The following is a 20,647-nucleotide window of genomic DNA, read 5'->3' as shown; positions in this document are numbered from 1 at the left end:
CAACAGCACTGTGGGTGTACCTACACCACATGGACTGCAGCTTTTCAAGAAGGCAGCTCACTACCACCTTCTCAAGGGATATTAGAGATAGGCAATAAAAATGCTGGCATAGCCAGCAACACCTACATCCTGTGAAAGAATTTTTAAAAATGTGTAATATAGTTCAATCATGAAGCGCCAACTCAAGGATGATATTTTGGCTTCACATGCTGCAGTATCATTCTCAAGAGTTGGGGAGTTTTTATACTTTATGTTTTATAATTTTATGTTAGCAGAGAGTTGACTATCATGTGGACTATTTATTAATGTTGAAATTTAACCAGTATTTGAATGCAAATGAGAAGAACTCTGTTTTCCTGGTTGGAGACTAATTAAGAGATAGCAATTTAATTCAGATCTGCATGAATTAAATCTAAGCAGCTGTCAGTTTCAAATGTGTACCTGTATCATACCTCTATCATTAATATATATTTTGAATCATGTGACAAAGTTCAAAGTATAAAATACATACAATCTTATGATTGAAATGGCATCAAGTGTAGAACAAAAATGCATTGAATAGAAGCTTTGCGTTCTGACCTACTAAACAAGCTCACTTCCTTGAGGCTGTAATGCTACTCCATTTACCAATTTCAGTCAGTTATTTATGAAGTGTGATGTGAAGGCAGTAGACCAGATATGTGTGCTGATTGCAAATTACATGAAGGGCTGTTAAAAAAGAGATCTGGGAACATATATTCTTAGTGCTCTGTTCTGTGGCAGTTGAAAGTGGGCAGATATGGCTATTCATTTTCTCTGAGCATAAAAACACTCAAAAATAATTTACAAATTAACCCAGTAATCCAGAAAACTCTCAGAAATATTTGAAATGCAGTTTTGCCAAAGTTGTTACTCAAACCAATGTGAAACAACCTCGCGAAAACAAAGTTTCTTGATTTTATGAACTCAGCAGTGGGATCAGGACCAAAATTTGATATCAGTCAGAGGGTTGTGAGGTTGGAAGAGATTGCAGAGATGGGAGGGGTGAGGATATGGAGGGATTGGAAAACAAGAATGAGAATTTTAAAAATCAAGACGTTGCTCGACCAAAGCCAATGTAGATCAGCAGGTTCAGGGATGATAGGGGCATGGAACTTGCTGCAAGTTAAGACGTAGGCAGCAAAATTTTGGATGACCTCAGGTTTACAGAGTATGACAGACCAGCTAGGAATACATTGGAATAGTCAGGTCTACTGGTAATGAAGGCTTAAATGAGGGTTTCAGCAGCAGATGTACGAAGACGGGGGCCAAATCAGGTGATGTTACAGAGGTAGAAATAGGTGATCTTCACGATGGCACGAATATGATGTCCAAAGCTCATCTTGGGGTCAAAAGTGACAGCAAGGTTGCAAACATGAACAGACTGGTTTAATCTCAGACTGTTGCCAGGGAGATGATGGAGTTTGTTGCTAGAGAATGGAGTTTAGAGTGGCTACCAAAAACAATGGCTTCAGTCTTCCCAATATTTAAGTGGAGGAAATTTCCACTAATCCAGTACTCAATGTCAGCTAAACAATCTGAAATTTAGCAACAGTGGAGGAATTGAGAGAGGTGGTCATGTCAATGCATATCCAAAACTTTTGCATGGAGGTGAAAGTGGCAAAACTAATGTACCCTAAAATACTGTACACACCCATGTGGATAAACTACAGTGGAATTTCTGCTCCACAATTTCAACTAAATTATAGTTAATTCAAATGAAAGGTTATTACATCTTACTAGCTTCAATGATATAGTAGCCCTATTATTTCACAATTCTGTCTTCTCTTCATTAGACATTGTTTGGTTCCTGAATAACCTACTTGATTATACATCATAGTTAGGTTCTATTTTATTTTAAATGTGGTTATGTTTAGCAAATAACATTAAACTTGAACCCTTGTTGGAAAAATGTACCTTATGGTAATCATATCTTGGCTCCAAAACAGGTGCAGATATATACATCTTGGCATCTTACAATGGTTCTAATTTGGTGCTTAGCTTGAGAACCATGGCAAATGCAAAACTGCTTTCAAATAGTGGATCTTGTACAATGTCAAGACTATATAATTACAGTGGTATATCTCTGCATATAACAAAAGAGCCACTGCAACTGTATTTCCTTCAATAGCATAGAAAGATGTCAAAGTGTGTATTTTTAGATTAGTAATTAGTCATTCTTTAACAAGTGGTAAAAGTTTATTTAAAATGACAAAACATAACAAAATTCCACTAACATGACAGACAAATATACATACAATTAAAAAACTCAGGTTAATGTGCTAGCATAACATTTCAAATGTAACTGTGCTTGGAAGCACAGGGATCAGGTACATGTTTCCTAAAGGCATTCCCCTAGAATTAATAAGAACATTTACATCTAACCTTTTTTTTCCTTGCACAATTCTAATTCAGTCTGTCTTCCTTCACTGAAGGATGAAACTGTGGACCCTGTTACCAATAATTCTAGCTCCAAACCAATCCCTTTAAGGGAATATTAAACGTGTTTTTTTACCACTAGAAGTAGAATGTTTACATGTTCATTCATGTGTGCAGGAGTATATTTCCACTCCAAAATGTAAAAAAAACGGTTAAATGTCGTGCTTTATAGAAGCGCTTTGTTTCACTTTTCTGATACTAAGAAACCCGAATACCTCTTTACCTGGAGACACTAATGCCATTAGAAATGCATGACCGTATCTAAAATAGCTAAGCTTTAATATAGGATATCGGCCCATTCATTGTTTTGTGTTATTCCCAGTGCTATTTTTCGTTCAGCTTCTTTAACCGTATTTCCCCATTAAACACATTACTGCATTTGTTATACACTCAATATTGTTCATTGAAGGTAGTGATGACTTGCTACTGGCTCTTAAAACGGAAGAACCAATGTCTGATTCAAACTAGGTAGCTTTGTTATTTCTCTCGGGTCCAGTAAGTTACCACGGCCTCCAGACTGATTTTGAATACATTACAGGGGACGTGCTTTCTGTCCTACAGTTATCAACTTTTTCTTGCAACAAGGGACTCTGTCCAGCAGTAGGCGAATCCGCTTCATCTAGATCGGAGCACAGGTCATCACTGGAAGCAGTGGACACAGGAGACAGCGCTGAGGGGCTGGCTTGGATACCACCTCCGGGGGACACCAATAAGTGGCACACATCGTCAGGCCCAGGCCACATACCGGGGCCAGTTTCGGCCATTAATTCGCCCAGTAAATCCTGAAAGTGATCTTCGCTCAACGGCATAGACTCCAAGAGGTGGTTCAGTAACTCGGCGGCCACTGCAGAGTCGATCCCCGGGCAGTTTGAGACAAAAGTATGCACCTCATGCATGCACTGAATGTAGCCAGCTGCAAACCTCTCATTCGCTTCCTGGTTAAACCTGTCTGTTTCTTCCAAGAAGGAGAAAGGGGAGAGAATAAAAAGTCACTTTCCATCGCAACAGTTACCATTGAAATATAATGGTCGCCTGGATAAGGCTGTGCAGCAGCATTTGCAATAAGTGTACTTGCAGCGGCTTCCACACTTTGATTTCTGTTTTACAGGAGGAGATTTCAAACTGTACTCACCAACATTCCTGTTGCGAAGTATGTTTTGGACGCGTTTCACGGTCATCTCCAGCACCTCCGCATTCTCCATTTTCGACTGCAGCTGAGAACATTTAGCACATTTTAGATTTTTAAATCATAACTGAAATCTGAAGGACTTTTTTTTTCCCATCAGTACAACTAAAAACTCACTTCCGTATCCGCCAAGATCAGTCTCAGTTCTTGCAAACTTTCGTTAATGCGGGCTCGTCTCTTTTTCTCGATCAGTGGCTTGCGAGTCTGAAATCAAGATAGGGAGAGGCACGGGGGTTAGAATGCTATTTATTGCAATGCACGTACATTATAAGAGCCGGTGATTTAATGCTGCCTCCTGTAAGTGCACCGATTTACCTTCCGATCTTCTTTGACTGTATAATAGTCCCCTTCATCCCTGACAGAACCATGCTTGCTGGGTTTGCACGATGGAGCCATGTTGTTTAGGAGACCAACAACCTTTCTCCCCCCCCCCCGCAAAAAAAAAAGGAAAATCCTCCCACCCGAAGCACGTTTCGATCGCAGCTCTTACGCGTACAACCTCCTTTTTATTCACTCTAGCCTGTCGTTGGCAATCTCTCTATTTATACCCTGTCGTTTGCATTTGAATGACTGGGGAGCGGCGCGTCCCGTGGACGCCTACAGGTCATTAGCTTATCCAATAGCGAGGCGATGCTTTGTCTGGAGCTCAAGGCTGCGCTCTGCCTGCTGTCAGGCTCTGGGCTGGCCACGTGAGCAATGGGACTTTTAAAGTTATTTGTTATGCAATTGCACTCAACAGAATTGTACATTTTTTTTTTAAAAAAGAGAAAATACTATAAATAACGCCACGTTGCCCTCGCACCCCAAAGCGTTCACTATCAATTTCAGGTCAATTCCCATACAAGAAACAAATAGGCTGAACTATTTACTGGATAAAAATGATACACTTTCAGACAGGAATCGTTTATTAGGCTTTTACACTTCAATGCAGGACCACAGAAGTGTCGGGAAAAGAAAGCGCCCCACACATAAACGGGTACAGCCACACCAGAAGAAAAGGCCATAACCAAATAAAACGTGAAGCAATAACAGTCATTAATGTTGATATCTGAGCGTTAACGTTAACCACCTACTTATTTTTTCTCTTTTAAAAAGATGTGAGAAGGGCGCAAAGTGTGAAACACTAAAAGAGATTTTATTATGCCCTGCCCTGCAAAATTCTGGGTATGTAGGTGAAATGTAATATGATGCTGACAGTTAGCAGCTGCAGCCTTCTCGCCAGAATGAATCAAGTAAGAGCATTAGTCCATCCCTAAAGAGCAAGCGACAGGTGTTAGCCCTTGCTTCATTTGTTTTCGTCTTTTACTGCTGGTAGCGTGTATCTGTCATATTTATTATATCCAAAGTACATCCACCATCCCTTCTCTTGCATTGGTTTCTGCAAAAGTGATTTGCTAGATACGTAATCAGCATAAGTCATTTATCCCCTATTTTTAAAATTACACTCTTGTCAGATCAATTATGTAAATCTCTCCCTTTTAACTAGCAGTTATCCCGTTTTATTAGAATAGTAAACACACACAATATTGGCCAGCATTCTCACTCTAAAGAACACGCCTGAAAAGGAGAAAAAGTGTTTTGCATACTTTAGAAATAGCCTCAAAGGTGACTGTTTGCAATTTGTATGGGAATGTTTTACCGGAATACAATAGGAATGTCTTTGCATTCGCCCAGAGTCTGCTGCTCCTTCATTTTGTGTTTCTACCACACAGCCTCTTTAACATTGCAGCTTAAATCCTCTGGTGGGGGCTATTTGGTGAGAATCAAAGGGGTGTCACTTCAACTGGGGATGGTTTAGCTCTACTTTTATAATATATATGTTTATATCCTGAGCAGAATTCTATCAGCGATGTGACGTCTTGCCGATTTGAGTTCATGTTCACTTTACATGTTTCGTGTCGCAGCGAAAGACCCTCTATTGTTGATGACATGTGTGCGCTTCTGAAACACTTCGGGTGTCCATAGATAGAAACGAGCAGCACACAAAAAAGAGGGCGCACAGACGTCATGGTATATGCTTTAAAACGCTTAAATGCTTAATAAATGAATATTAGTGCACCACCCACTATCAGATAGGTTAATGTGACTAAAACCTTGGGACATTTTTTATTGAGTTACTCTTTCTGAGATATAACAAATTATGTACTGTTCAAAACAAAGCTTTGCTTCGATAGGAACAGAGGTTGTAAAACGCCTCGAGTGGTAATTAGTTTTATGGGCTTTTCAGTCGATGATTCGAGAAGTTGGTGATGAGATGAAATAAATTCCACAACGGGCATGAAGGTTGCAATTCGGAGCTTTAATTTTTTTTAAAAAAAAGCTTGGCTGCTTGCCATGAACGTAATTGGGCTCAGTCATTATGCAACCTGGTCAGCGAATCTTGCAGCTGTCGTTGAAATCTTTTGTTTAGGCCAAACAGGCGTCCCCGATTCTGGCTTTCAATATATTTCATCAGTATTCAAGAATGGTTGGCTTGAGAAATAATTCTGATAATAGAGGGAACTGTGTGCCTCCCACCAAATAAGTTACGGGGGATGCCTGCTAAGTTGCATCTGCGGTGTCGTGCCTCTTTTCTGTTCTCAAACACTTGGAAGAGATGGCATAACGGGGTGATTCGCTAACATTGGTCCATTTATATGTCGCATCTGTGTTGGTGTCGGTTCCTTCCGAGAATGATCTGAATTTTAAAATTATGGTGATACAGTATTTGGAGAAGCGCTGTACTTTGACCCTTACTGTGAGCAGGATTAGAATCTAATGGTTCAGAAGCAAGTTGTTACCTATACACAACTGCAGGAATATTGCAACAAAATATCAATTAAAATGTACTGATAAAAACCCGAAATACTACCATAGACAAGTAACTATCTCGTGTCGTTTTACTGAATGTTGGACGCGTTCTGTATTTTATTGGAAGCAACAGTGACAAGAGGGATCACTATTTTTCTGTTCAGGGAAGCTTTTCTATCCTGCCCTACTATGCACAATGTGCAAGGAAAGCCAGCCTCGCATAACGGGAAGGGCGGGGCAAGGCCAAGGCCACTTATTCCGCCTCCCCCCAACTCTCTATCATTCACACACATCGTGTATGGAATCACTATGGTCAAAAAGTTCCGAGCGATTAGCCCACCTATGTGGACTTTGTTCTCGTTCTGTTCATATCACGGGACATTATATATCTGAATATCTCTTCAAGAAAATAAAATTACGCAGGACAATTGAGGGAAAAGTCGGTGATGTTATCGACAACTCAATTATGTGCTGGAACCACCAAAGCGATTCTTTCCAGACAAAATGTATCCTCAATGAGATTAACCACGTTCAGTGAAAGGAACTGTTTCGTATATATTCTATGAGATTTCAAACTCACAATTAGCAGAACAATATCATCACAGAACACATGTCAACCGATACAGTTCATGCTTAATCGTTTCATGGCCTATAACGGGGTCTCCATTTGCTTCAATATTATTAAAAATCCGAAATGAAACACGTTAATCTCGTGATACGCATGATTCTGTTAATACTGTCGAACATTTCACTTTTTACACTGCCTTAAAAAATAAACTTGTTACCCCTCCGTCTTTTTAGAGATTTGAATCGCAATCGTTTATCATTAAAACGCTGGACAGATATAAAGCAAACTTTAATTGGCAGTTACCCTCATTTATTGGAACTGTAAACACATAATGTGGTCCAGCATTTTCATTTTAAAGGGCAGGTCTGGAACGAGATTAAGAAAAAAGTGTTTACATACATCAAACGTGACTACAATTTGCAGGGGCATATTTCACCAGAATACAATTAGAATGTGTCTACATTCACTTATACTTTGCTATCCGTTCACTTCATGTTATTTTAAATATTGTGTTACATATGTGATTATATTTTATGGTGTTACTTATGATAAGGGATTTATTGCAGTTTATGTGTAGTATTGAAAACAATTAGATTTATTACTGTTTCTGGTTTGATATTTTTTATGAGCTGAATGTTTCCTATAGTGATAAATTCTTCAATGTATGGGTTTAATGTACTAATGTGCATTGATGTAGAAATCTCATAGGATCTGAACAAACGCTAGACAAATCTCATTTTGATCCTGGCCTGTAGGATATGGGGAAGCCGTTAGTTTAGCTAATTCTCAGTTTAGCTGCAGTGATGCACAGCGCTGTTCTATTCTGGAAATACTCAGCAGGTCCGGCAGCATGGCTGGAGAGAGAAACATCGTTAACAGTTCAGGCCGTTGACAGGCCCGCTGAGAATATCCAGCATTTTCTGTTTCTATTTCCGACTTGCAGCATCCAGTACAGTTTGTTTTTCCATGTATGCCCAGGGTGATGGGTGGCATCTTAATGAGATTTCTAAAATTGGTGTAACCTCTTTGAACTTCTTCATTTTGAATGTAAATGTATTTCGTGACGCACTCCTGGTGAAAGCGAAGGTAAGTAAATGGATCTGTGTCCGAAATATTTTAATGTGGAAAACCCAGAATTTTAAAAATGCATTTAAGCACTTCGAGGTTGTTAAGCTCCAAATTTTTCAAACAAACCAAACGACTATGCGTTAAATCGTTTCAGAGAATACTCTGCATCTAAGAAAGATTCATTTCTACAATTTCTCATTACTATGCAATCTGAGTGATTAAACATCCGCAGGAATTATGTTTGCAGTTGTTGCGTTTATAATAGAAAACATGGCACCATTTTCATTAAACCCGCTGTTCCCATCGCTTTTTCCGCTTGAATGTGTTTGGTCTTAGTAAGAAATATTCTGCAGATCCTACTACACGGTGCCAAGCGGTTTCTCTCATTGGTGGCCGCTATTGATGTACTTGGCACGGGGCAGGATGGGCACTGAAAATTAGGATAAATGTTTTGTTTTAGTAAATGATGGGGAGGGGGGCGGGGGTAGGGTTCTATTCGGGGCCTGATGCACAAAAGAGGGTTACTGAAATGGTAGGCAAAGCGGGACTTGCAATCTTAAATACATTCACAAATGAGTTGTTTTATGTCCCAATTGTTCGCCGCCTTAAGGCCGTGGGAAACTTCCCTCCCAAGTTTCCATGTCATAGAAAAGCCTGGCCGGTCTCGGCTGCTAAAAGCGACAGCTTTCACTCTCCAAAGATCACAGCAAAACAAAGCATTTACACGACGATTGGAGAAACTTCTGAAGTCTCTATTAGCACTTGTTTGATGTTTGTTTATGAGCAGCACAATCGTTTCCCTTTGCCGCATTTTACCATTTTACTGAACGCCCCACTGCTTGAATTCAGTTGTTTCGCGCCTCTACCGTTTTATAATCGGAATTGGGCCACATGTTGTGTAAAAGTAATCCTTGCTATTCTTGTTAAACTTTGGAATGCAAGCTGACTGAAGTATCACCATCTCCTACCGTTGTACATTTTAACACAGGGCCTTTGAAGTTGTTGTTTGGTTGAGTTTAAAGTTAGATTCAAATGACCAATACAATCTATTTGAAAATGAATGTTGCAGATTTAAAATGCAATCAGGCCATACTGTCCCTCTTTGCCCTGAAATATTTGTAAATTCGGCCATTTTGAAACTTCAGTGTAAATGTTTATAAGTGCTATAAAATTAGATTACATTTTATAACATCCATATTGTTAGTCTCAAATGTTCCGCTGCAATGACAATATAAAGGAAAAAATTTTGTCAAACTACAGGGTAAGTTTCCTGTAATATATGTGATTCCAATATTATTAACTTCACAGCATCATAAGAGAGCAGAGAATTCTCTTAAGGTATTTAAAGAGTCAGTTAGTTCTGGGCTTGGAACTGATGCAACGACGGACCGACAGGGGTTTAACACCTGTTACAGAATGAGACACAAACTGATTTTCAAAGTTTATTAATAAGTCGTTAATTGCAATATAAACATAACACAGGGGAAAGTAAAAAGCCCGCAAGCAACTCTATCAAATAAATTAGATGTATTTCATTGAATACAACATTGTAAACGCCTTCTACAATACAGGCTACGGATAAGCACCCTTCAGCGTGAAGTACCCTGATTTTAGCACACATAAGGGACATGATTTGCCCGGAAGTGTTTCGAGAAGCATATCTATGAGATACATAAGGAGAGTCTAATATTTAGAAAAGTCATACAGTCCCTTCACCAGGGTCTCCACACGTCTGATGATGCAGCCGATGGATGGTGCATGAAGGACAAATCTTCTTGGAGCTGTTGGGTAGGCGAGCTGGCAGGTTGCTGAAGGTTTGCGGTAGGAACTGGAAATTGTTCCGCGTTTTTCCCGCACGCTTTAAATCCAGGATTGCAGATTTGGTCTGGAGATGAGCGAGGGAATGAATCCACAGCTCCCGAGGAAGCGGCGTTGACTGAAGGCATGTTCCCATGGGTCACCGACGAGAGCTGAGTCTGAGCAGGTTGGAGGTTGACTGTAGGTGTCTTCAGTCTGGGCTGACGTGAATCTTCGCTGGATCGAGGCAGTGACTTGAGTAAGTGATTCAACAAGCGCGCCCCGACGGTTTTGTCCATCCAATCACAGGTTAAAAGCAGGTTGTGAACTTCATGCATACACTGGATGTAGCCAGCACTATATCTCTGCTGAGCCTCCAGTCCAATTTTAGAATCGGCTGAAATAAGACAAGGAAATATTAGATCAGTGAACTGGACGCTTTTTACTTCCCATAGTACAATCTTATATATATGTGCAGATACTCCAAATTCAAAGGTGAAAATACATTAGCATGAACTAATTTGAAATCCACCCCCCCCCCCCCCCGCCACGTTGTCTTTATTATAGTATAGGATTACATTTAATACATGTCTAACACTTCCTATCCATCTTCATAAAACGTCTTTTTGTTGTTATACTTTACTCCGAATATCAGCAAAAATAACAGATTTTGAAGTAAAACTCACCAATCATCCTGCTGTTTTGAACATTCTGAAGATGTTTGACTGTCATCTCGAGGATATCTGCTTTTTCAAGTTTTGATTGCTATAAAATAATGAACAGATGTTGTTATATTCTCCCTTCTATCAGTTTGAATAAATACCAGCAGCAATGCGAATATTTAAGGCAGAGGAACAAGAGGAGAGCGAATCTTGCACTTACATCCAGGCGAAAGGCACCAACTACTGTTTCTTTCAGTTGATCGAGGCAGTTGTTGATCCGTTCTCGTCTTTTTCTCTCGATGAGAGGCTTTCTTAACTGCAGGACAGAAGTAAACGGGATAAGCAAATGCCAAAGGCGAAATCCAGCTTCCAAAAGTAACTTGGTTGACAACGCACTTTTCTTACCTTACGTTCCTCTTTGGCATTGGAGAGTTTTTCCACGTTGTTGCTAAAAGTTGTGGCAGTCATTTTCCACCGATCTGCAGTCTTGGAGAAAGATTTGCTGCAAGATGCTAGCTAGTTTCAGACTGCCTGAAGCTGTGATGTCTTCTCGCTCTCTGCTGAACTTCTATTTATATCCATGAATTAGCATGTGAATGCGTGAGTTCCTCCGCTCAGCCACTTTCCCACACTTGGGGTCGCGGCCAGAGGCGAATGTCCATCAATCAGCAGTGACAGCTCACTGCTCGCACTCAATGGCCAGCCTGCCCGCCCAAAGAGCGACAGATGGCTAAGGCCAGGAATCTCTTCCAGCCCAATCTTATCTTTCCTTCAGCACTCGGAGCAGTTCGCATGACTCTTCAAATCACCTCTCCCTACATTCCCATGGATTTGATTCGCAGTGAGAAATGAAACGGTGGTACTCCTGTTACACCTGAGAACCCCGTACCTTTTCATTGCAGTGAATGGTGTCAATTTTGTTACTACAAAAACATGAAATGTATCCGCCCTTTCCATTGACAGCTGTTAGTTTGACTTCTTATTTAGGCTTGTATCATTTTCCTAGTTTGCATTGTCAGGACTTTATCTCAGTTCGTTATGGAAAGGAGTACAGTGAACTCGTATCCTTTGCATTTCCTTGAACGTTACTGTATCATGCTTTTGAAATAGTTTATGTATTTACTTTTAACAATGCTGTGGATAGACCCATATAGAAAATCAGCGTCTTTCATTTTTGTAACCATAAATGTATTGCGGCCTTTTTACTCAGTTCTTCATTAAGATTGAGAATCACTCATTTTGGTTCTAAAGTGTGACCTCTTCCATATGTGTCACTTAAAAAAAACCTACATATTTCCATATTAAGAATGCGCTGCAAACTACATCAACCCGATGAATTTTTGCTAGCAACTCATTGGAGAACCATTTGAAATGAATGCCCATAAACCACAGCTTTGTGGTTAGAATTGGATATAATTGCTATTTTAAAATGATTATTGCTTTTTCATTTTTTTTTGAGTCAACGATTTTTGGCAGGAAATTCATCTTTTTTAGATTTTTCTCAGTTAATTTCCTCTCTGTTAACTGGAGAACACAGCGTTTTGATGGTGCTTGTTTGTAGAAAGCCCAGCGGCCGGGTTAAAACCACGGGCTGCTTTGTGCGTTTCACGTCAGCTCGTTTTCGCGGCTGCTTCGTGTGTGTAACGGTCTGTACCGGGAGGCCGCGCTCTCGCCATTAGTCCCTTTGCAAATCTTTCACTTGTGGATCTGCGATTCTGACAACAAGCTAGTTAAACCAGGCAGGGGTGAGACGTAAAGCAAGACGCCGTGTAAATCCTAATTGCCTCCGTCCTCATTTTGGTGTGGGATTAAGTTGCTCGTTGGTTGCTTTTTTCTTGTAATTTTGGTGAGCACTGCAAAAGGTTTTTAGTTTGTGTGTCCGAGTGAAGGAATGATGCACTTGTAGATAAAAACACATACTGAAATGCCCTGTGTATTTTGACCCTGTTTTTTTAAAGTTTGCATTCTGGCATTACAATGAACAGCTGTAATATTTGTTATGTGTAAGCATTCAAATTTCAGTTAATTCCAAACACCGCCCCTGCCCACTGCCTACTCATCCGCCTGTTGTATTTGTTAAGAAAATCGTGTGGAACTGCACCATTTTTTGCCAAAAATCATTAACGATGCAGCTGTGGGGGCGGGGGGGGGGGGGGTTATCCTTGTTATAATTTGAAAACACGATTTTTAAGGAGGAATAGTTTGTAAACTGAATAGGTCACACTACGAGTTGTATCTTTAAAACTTTACATTGTTTTCACCAGACTATTACCTGGAAATGGGCGGGTTACCTTATGAGGAAAGGATGGACAGGCTAGGCTTGTATCCATTGGAGTTTAGAAGAATTGGAGGCCACTTGATTGAAACGTATAAGATCCTGAGGGGTCTTGACAGGGTGGATGTGGAGAGGATGTTTCCTCTTGTGGGAGAATCTAGAACTAGGGGCCTCTGTTTAAAAATAAGGGATCGTCCATTTAACACAGAGATGAGGTGTTTTTTCTCTCTCAGAGGGTCCTGAGTCTTTGGAATTCTCTTCCTGAAAAGGTGGTGGAAGCAGAGACTTTGAATATTTTTAAGGCAGAGGTGGATAGATTCTTGGTAAGCAAAAGGGTGATAAGTTAGAGGGGGTAGATGGCATACAGATTTCTATCATGATCTTATTAAATGGCGGAGCAGGCTCAAGGGGCTGAATGGCCTACTCCTGTATGTACATTACTCATGTCAAATACAGCACTTGGATTTTAAACTCTAAGACGGCAACAACGTGTATTCAAATATTCAAACCACAATTCCTTTCCAGGTTATCGGTTTCATTTAATAGGCGCAGTTCCTCAGAACAGAAGGTTAATCTGACCATTATAAGCAGTAGTGAATCTCTCCGTGGCTGTAAGCATGCATTTTTGTTTTTAACCAGAACTTTAAAAAAATGTCCATCACACTCCCTGACGCGGCTGGAAGTGTTTTGTAGAGGAGCTGGGCTGTGAACCAGATACTGAGGCAGATGCCCATTCATTCACTGCAAACTTTTCTCTCTCTCTCTCTCTCTTTTGAAATACTTCGCAGCGGTCGTGTTTGCCTTAAGACACGCGACTGCCAGGCGCATGAACGAACGTGGGAAATTCTTCAGAACAATAACCTCCTTTCACAATATTTCCTAACAACCGTCCAGATTAACTGCGGAGACAGTGCTGTGCAGCGGAGTGGATGTGGACCATAAGGTGAATCCTTCCAGATGGCGTGACACCAGTTTAATCACTATGGCAACCGGTACACTCTTGCATCACTCCAGCGGCTTTCGACAATTACATGTTCGTATTTACTCAATCCAGTCGACTTCTTTAATTTTATATTTTAATGGATTTTTTTTAGCGCCTTTTACTTCAGGAGAGATCAGTCATATTATCCTTGCGTCACATGTTACGGACCATAGACACCATTTACCTAAATATTCGGATGATGCCAAATTATATTAAAAAATGACTTATTTCTTCCAGCCTTAACTGAAGTGGAAGAGTAGGCCATTCAGCCCATCGAGTTCGCTCCCCATTGGCTGATCTAAGTCTCCACACCATTTACCCACCTAATAACAAAAATCAGTCAGTCTTAAAAGTATCCAACTGTCCAAATCTCCTCAACCTCGTACAGTGAAAGAGTTCCAGATTTCCACTAACTCTACTCATGGTATGAAAAAAGAGCCTCCTAAATGGGCTGGTTCTCGTTTTGAAATGCTGCCCTCCAACACACGTTAATTTTGTTATTCATCAAATTTAACGCATGTGATACAACGGCAGTAAAAACCCATCGCTGAGACCCTTCTGAGTCCTATATTTTTCCCCCAGTAGGTCGTTGTACCTTGGGCTCGTTTATAGCTAATGCATTCAAGAAATCCGCCCCTTTCCCATCTGTCGCAATAGATTCCCACGGAGGGTGCACAAAGTGCTTTTAAAAGGCAGTGCAGGGAACATCCCGCAACATCCTTTTTAGACGGTGGGATTGTGCGATACGACATCTCATGACCCGGCATTGTTCGAAATCCTTCCCACGCCCAGAAGCTGAAGGTTACACTGCAGGTCTTTTCTAAACGCGTTAACGCTCGTTCTCCATGAATTGATCCTCATTGGGTTTTACCATAACGCCCCGCACAAGACTGAACAACACGATTAAAGACAGGACCCTGCCGCTTTTATGTTGAATTCGTTCATTCCATCGGATCAGATCAACACGTGCCCAGCGTCTTCATTCTCTTTCTTATGAGCAAAAACAGCATTTTTTCCCCAGAAATTGACAGTAGTGGATCATATTAACATATGTCAACGAAAACCAGGGGATCCTGTGTAATGATTATATGGGTTAAAATGTTAATTGAATCTAACACTTTTAAATCAACTCAATTGTTACGATTTTAGTGTCTAATGGCCCAGAAATGGGAACAGTTGCTCTGTTCTATGTGTGGTCCAAGGGTAATCACTCTCTTTTCGGGAATCTTTAACTGTGTGCACAGCGAATCCCAGTTGCTGGGGAACAAACGAAGAATGCTGGAAATACACAGCTGGCCAGTCAGCATTTTGTAAAGTGAGGTCCTGGCATGTGATTCCCTACTGGCCCTTCCAAGCCAAGTCTTGCTTCCCTATTCGGAAAGCAGTCCCGCAAAGCCCGTCCCCCGCCCCTCCAAAAAAACATTGTTACAATGAAGGAGATCAGAGATTGAAACAAACACCTGAATGCTACTTTTACACTGCAGCCCAAGCCCTGCTAAAGCGGAGCAGTTTGGAAAACTGGCCCCATCATTACTCTTCTGTTTGCAATATGTGAAATTCGGCAAAAAAAATGCAGCTTTTTGTAAAACAGTAAGTTTGTATGCCAGCGCTCAACATATATTTAAACACGCCTGGGGATCCCACCAAATATTGTCACATTCCTGGGAATAAAACTGGCATCGTGGGTCTTCCATATTTATAACATCAACTTATTTTTATACAGCATCTTTAACATAAGAAAATATCCTAAGGGTGCTTCACAAGAATATTACAAAACAAGGTATGGCACTGAGCAACATTAGGAGATATTAGGAGAGATGACAAAAGCTTGCTCGTAGAGGTAGGTTTTAAGGGGTGTCTTAAAGGAGGAAAGCGAGCTAGAGAGGAGGAAAAGTGTAGGAAGGGTATTCCAGAGTTTAGGGCCTAGGCAACTGAAGGTGCAGCCACCAATCAGGATGAACAAGAGGCCCGAATTAGAAGATTGTAGATATCTCAGATTACAGAGATAGGAAGAGGTAAGGCCATAGAGAGATATGAAAACCATTTTTCCACCCATTATAAAAATGACCTGATTTCCATGGAAATGAAAATTGACCATTTTCTATAATGGGCTAGCCACAGGAATGGTTTTATAACTGGGTTGCTGCTGCTGCTTGTAGCTATCAGGAGATCTGCTGTCATGATATGTCACACTTGTCTGTCTTGCATCATTCTCACACATCCACTGTAATTCATCTGCAACCAGTCTGTGACATCTGTCATCCAACTACACCTAGGTTGACCCCTCTTTCTGCTGTCCTTCACTTTGCCCTCCAGGAGAGATCTCTGGAGCTCTTCAGCTCTGATCAAATGGCCAAAATATCCACATTTTCTCTCTATATGTCACTTTTTAGAGCACTGTTTGCACTTGCAATTCCAAGCACCTCTTCATTGGTCTTCTGGTTAGTATATGCAATTTTTAGCGAATGTCTGAACATCCACATTTCAAAAGCCTCTATTTTCTTTCACAGATCTTTAATTATTATCCAGGTTTCTGAGACAGACAGGAAAGTGGATAGAACGGAGCATCTTATGAGTTTTTTTCCTTGTTACAAACTTGTATTTTCTACCTGGGTGTCAAGCTGAAAATCAACCTCAGCATCAGCTACCCAAAGACAAAAAGAGGAAACCCATTCTATTGTTGCCAAAAATGTGTTTTATTGGTGGGAAGAAACAAAAATAATGCATGAGTAAGGTAACGAAAACAGACTTCTGATTTCACTTGAATTTAAAAGATTTTTTTTATTACCAATTTGTATACATCTTTCATCATTATTATTTTTGTCAGTTTTATACAGAAACCTACAAATTAAAAATGTACAACAGTCACCCTTCCGGGCGAAAGATGAATATTACCTTAGATTATATAAGCTGTCAATTTATCATTATAATTGATATGGATAGCGAGGGAGAGCTATAAATCAATGTATATAGATCCTCAATTAAAAATAAGCCTCCCAAATTTCAAAATATCAACAAAGGTATGCCAAAATTATAACAATGATGGGCAACAGGGAATGATTTCAAACCTGAAACCTAATTTTGGTATGGTGTTCACAAATTCCCTGAATTTTCATCTTCTGATGTGACTGAAACCTCTCATAATTTGCTGTTGGTTATTTTATATGCCCTGATAGTTATTTTTAAATAATCAAAATGAGAGCTCACCTATTTAACCAATTCATATTTTACAAAGCTGTAGAGTAAGTTTATGAAACAATTCATAAATTAGAGCCCAATGGTGGGCCAACTCCATGAAATCTTCATAAAGATTGGAAGTTATGATTAAAAAGCATTATGCTATCCTTTCTGAAGTTATTTATTTCCTCTACGGACTTAATGGCCTGATGTTTCCATGGGGGCTTTCTAGTTTCCAATTGTAAGGTCACAGGAAAACCTGAAGAAAGGACATTGGTGAACATTTTTTATCCATTACACCATTTCTCTGCAGCGGGTGGGGGCGTGCTGAGGGGTTGGGGGGGGTGGGTGGTGGCTCGTGTTGGGCTCTGTCCATATAACAATGAAGAACGCCTGTGGGAATTCCAAGTGAATTTGTTTTTAAAATGCCGTCTTTATCAATGTGAACCAGTTTCACTCTGTCATTGATACAGATTCTGTAGTATAATTTAGGTGTGAAATTACCAGAAGTGTATTTAGCTAAGTGGTGCAAAGTCATCTCCAGGAGGTAATCTCACACCGGTGTGGTTAACACCCACAGCAATTTAACTGCAGTCTGTGTGAAGCCTAGTTTAAAAGGTTCCCAGGCAGTACATAGGACAGTCTGGGAACCTTCTTAGTGTTTTAAATGTTTTTAAATGTTAGCAGACAAGTCTGCTTGAAGTCTCTTGGAAACAGCATTCAGATGCTGGAAAGTGGAGCTCTGTGCGGTTTGGTTGGCTGTGGGATGGGGAGAAAACCATGCAAGAGCTAGGATTATAACTTGAGTGTGTGATTCTATAAAAACAAAAAGCTAAAAGCTACTGCGGATGCTGGAAATCCAAAACAAAATAAAAACAGAATTACCTGGAAAAACTCAGCAAGTCTGGCAGCATCGCCGGAGAAGAAATCAGTCAACGTTTCGAGCCCTCATGGCCCTTCGGCAGAACTGCAGCATAGTTTCAACAAGGGAGAAATATAAATTGGTTTAAGGTGGGTGGGGGGGAAGAGACACATTGAGGGTGTGGTGTGAGCAGATAATCAAAAGATGTCAGAGGCAAAAGGGTCAAAGAGGTGTTGAAGGTGGTGGTCTTTGTCTGAGAAAAGTGCTAATTAAGAATGGAAAACAGGATATTTAAAGTACAGCTCTAGTGGGGGTGGGGTGGAAAGACTAAAGGTTTTAGTTTTAGATTTAAAAATAATGGAAATAGGTGGGGAAAGAAGAATCTATATAAATTATTGAAAAAAAAGCGGGTGGGGGGGGAAAAGAAGCGGGGTGGGGATGGGGGGAGGGGGAGTTTAAGATCTAAAGTTGTTGAATTAAATATTCAGCCCAGAGGGCTGTAAAGTGCCTAGTCGGAAGATGAGGTGCTGTTCCTCCAGTTTGCCTTGGGCTTCACTGGAACAATGCAGCAAGCCAAGGACAGACATGTTGGCAAGAGAACAGGGTGGAGTGTTAAAATGGCAAGCGACAGGGAGGTTTGGGTCTTTCTTGCAGACAGACCGCAGGTGTTCCGCAAAACGGTCGCCCAGTTTGCGCTTGGTCTCTCCAATGTAGAGGAGACCGCATTGGGAGCAACGAATGCAGTAGACTAAGTTAGGGGAAATAAAAACAGAATTACCTGGAAAAACTCAGCAAGTCTGGCAGCATCGGCGGAGAAGAAATCAGTCAACGTTTCGAGCCCTCATGGCCCTTCAGCAGAACTGAAGCATAGTTTCAACAAGGGAGAAATATAAATTGGTTTAAGGTGGGTGGGGGGGAAGAGACACATTGAGGGTGTGGTGTGAGCAGATAATCAAAAGATGTCAGAGACAAAAGGGTCAAAGAGGTGTTGAAGGTGGTGGTCTTTGTCTGAGAAAAGTGCTAATTAAGAATGCAAGACAGGATATTCAAAGTACAGCTCTAGTGGGGGTGGGGTGGAAAGACTAAAGGTTTTAGTTTTAGATTTAAAAATAATGGAAATAGGTGGGGAAAGAAGAATCTATATAAATTATTGAAAAAAAAGGCGGGTGGGGGGGGGAAAAGAAACGGGGTGGGGATGGGGGGAGGGGGAGTTTAAGATCTAAAGTTGTTGAATTCAATATTCAGCCCAGAAGGCTGTAAAGTGCCTAGTCGGAAGATGAGGTGCTGTTCCTCCAGTTTGCGTTGGGCTTCACTGGAACAATGCAGCAAGCCAAGGACAGACATGTTGGCAAGAGAACAGGGTGGAGTGTTAAAATGGCAAGCGACAGGGAGGTTTGGGTCTTTCTTGCGGACAGACCGCAGGTGTTCCGCAAAACGGTCGCCCAGTTTGCGTTTGGTCTCTCCAATGTAGAGGAGACCGCATTGGGAGCAACGAATGCAGTAGACTAAGTTAGGGGAAATGCAAGTGAAATGCTGCTTCACTTGAAAGGAGTGTTTGGGCCCTTGGACGGTGAGGAGAGAGGAAGTGAAGGGGCAGGTGTTGCATCTTCTGCGTGGGCATGGGGAGGTGCCATAAGTGGGGGTTGAGGAGTAGGGGGTGATGGAGGAGTGGACCAGGGTGTCCCGGAGGGAACGATCCCTACGGAATGCTGTCAAGGGGGGTGAAGGGAAGATGTGTTTGGTGGTGGCATCATGCTGGAGTTGGCGGAAATGGCGGAGGATGATCCTTTGAATGCGGAGGCTGGTGGGGTGATAAGTGAGGACAAGGGGGACCCTATCATGTTTCTGGGAAGGAGGAGAAGGCGTGAGGGAGGATGCGCGGGATATGGGCCGGACACGGTTGAGGGCCCTGTCAACGACCGTGGATGGAAAACCTCGGTTAAGGAAGAAGGAGGACATGTCCGAGGAGCTGTTTTTGAAGGTAGCGTCATCAGAACAGATGCGACGGAGGCGAAGGAACTGAGAGAATGGGATGGAGTCTTTACAGGAAGCGGGGTGTGAGGAGCTGTAGTCGAGGTAGCTGTGGGAGTCGGTAGGCTTGTAATGGATATTGGTGGACAGTCTATCATCAGAAATTGAGACAGAGAGGTCAAGGAAGGGAAGAGAAGTGTCAGAGATGGACCATGTGAAGATGATGGAGGGGTGGAGATTGGAAGCAAAATTAATAAATTGTTCCAGGTCCCGACGAGAGCATGAAGCAGCACCGAAGTAATCATCGATGTACCGGAGAAAGAGTTGTGGGAGGGGGCCGGAGTAGGACTGGAACAAGGAATGTTCCACATACCCCATAAAGAGACAGGCATAGCTGGGGCCCATGCGGGTACCCATAGCCAGACCTTTTATTTGGAGGAAGTGAGAGGAGTTAAAGGAGAAATTGTTCAGTGTGAGAACAAGTTCAGCCAGACGGAGGAGAGTAGTGGTGGATGGGGATTGTTGGGGCCTCTGTTCAAGGAAGAAGCTAAGGGCCCTCAGACCATCCTGGTGGGGGATGGAGGTGTAGAGGGATTGGACATCCATGGTGAAGAGGAAGCGGTTGGGGCCAGGGAACTGGAAATTGTTGATGTGACGTAAGGTGTCAGAGGAATCACGGATGTAGGTGGGAAGGGACTGGACAAGGGGAGAGAGAAGGGAGTCAAGATAACGAGAAATGAGTTCCGTGGGGCAGGAACAGGCTGACACGATCGGTCTGCCAGGACAGTTCTGTTTGTGGATTTTGGGTAGGAGGTAGAAGCGGGCCGTCCGAGGTTGGGCGACTATCAAGTT

At 41.6% G+C, this 20,647-nt stretch overlaps 2 protein-coding genes across 3 annotated transcripts; both read right to left on the bottom strand.

The window, feature by feature from the left end:
* Positions 1–2,195: 2,195 nt before the first annotated feature.
* LOC144693722 (transcription cofactor HES-6-like) lies at positions 2,196–4,160 on the bottom strand. 2 transcript variants are annotated; one of them, XM_078563658.1, is made up of 4 exons: positions 3,959–4,160; positions 3,761–3,847; positions 3,590–3,671; positions 2,196–3,412 (listed from the first exon to the last, which is right to left on the bottom strand). In XM_078563658.1, the coding sequence occupies exons 1-4, from the start codon at positions 4,037–4,039 to the stop codon at positions 2,958–2,960; spliced, it is 705 nt and encodes a 234-aa protein (XP_078419784.1). In that variant the 5' UTR covers positions 4,040–4,160; the 3' UTR covers positions 2,196–2,957. The 2 variants fall into 2 exon arrangements, with proteins under 2 accessions (XP_078419784.1, XP_078419785.1); XM_078563659.1 differs by having other exon boundaries at positions 2,196–3,406.
* A 5,345-nt stretch (positions 4,161–9,505) lies between these two features.
* Positions 9,506–11,664, bottom strand: LOC144694170 (transcription cofactor HES-6-like). Its single transcript, XM_078564522.1, has 4 exons — positions 10,934–11,664; positions 10,749–10,844; positions 10,553–10,631; positions 9,506–10,263 (listed from the first exon to the last, which is right to left on the bottom strand). Exons 1-4 carry the CDS (start codon positions 10,994–10,996, stop codon positions 9,782–9,784), a joined length of 720 nt encoding a protein of 239 aa, XP_078420648.1. The 5' UTR covers positions 10,997–11,664; the 3' UTR covers positions 9,506–9,781.
* Between the last annotated feature and the right edge of the window lie 8,983 nt (positions 11,665–20,647).

The sequence above is a fragment of the Cetorhinus maximus genome, chromosome 19 (assembly GCF_964194155.1).
Source record: "Cetorhinus maximus chromosome 19, sCetMax3.hap1.1, whole genome shotgun sequence".
NCBI classification, from domain to species: Eukaryota; Metazoa; Chordata; class Chondrichthyes; order Lamniformes; family Cetorhinidae; genus Cetorhinus; species Cetorhinus maximus.
Note: the sequence above shows the minus strand (reverse complement) of the source record. Positions and strands in the feature narration are given on the sequence as shown.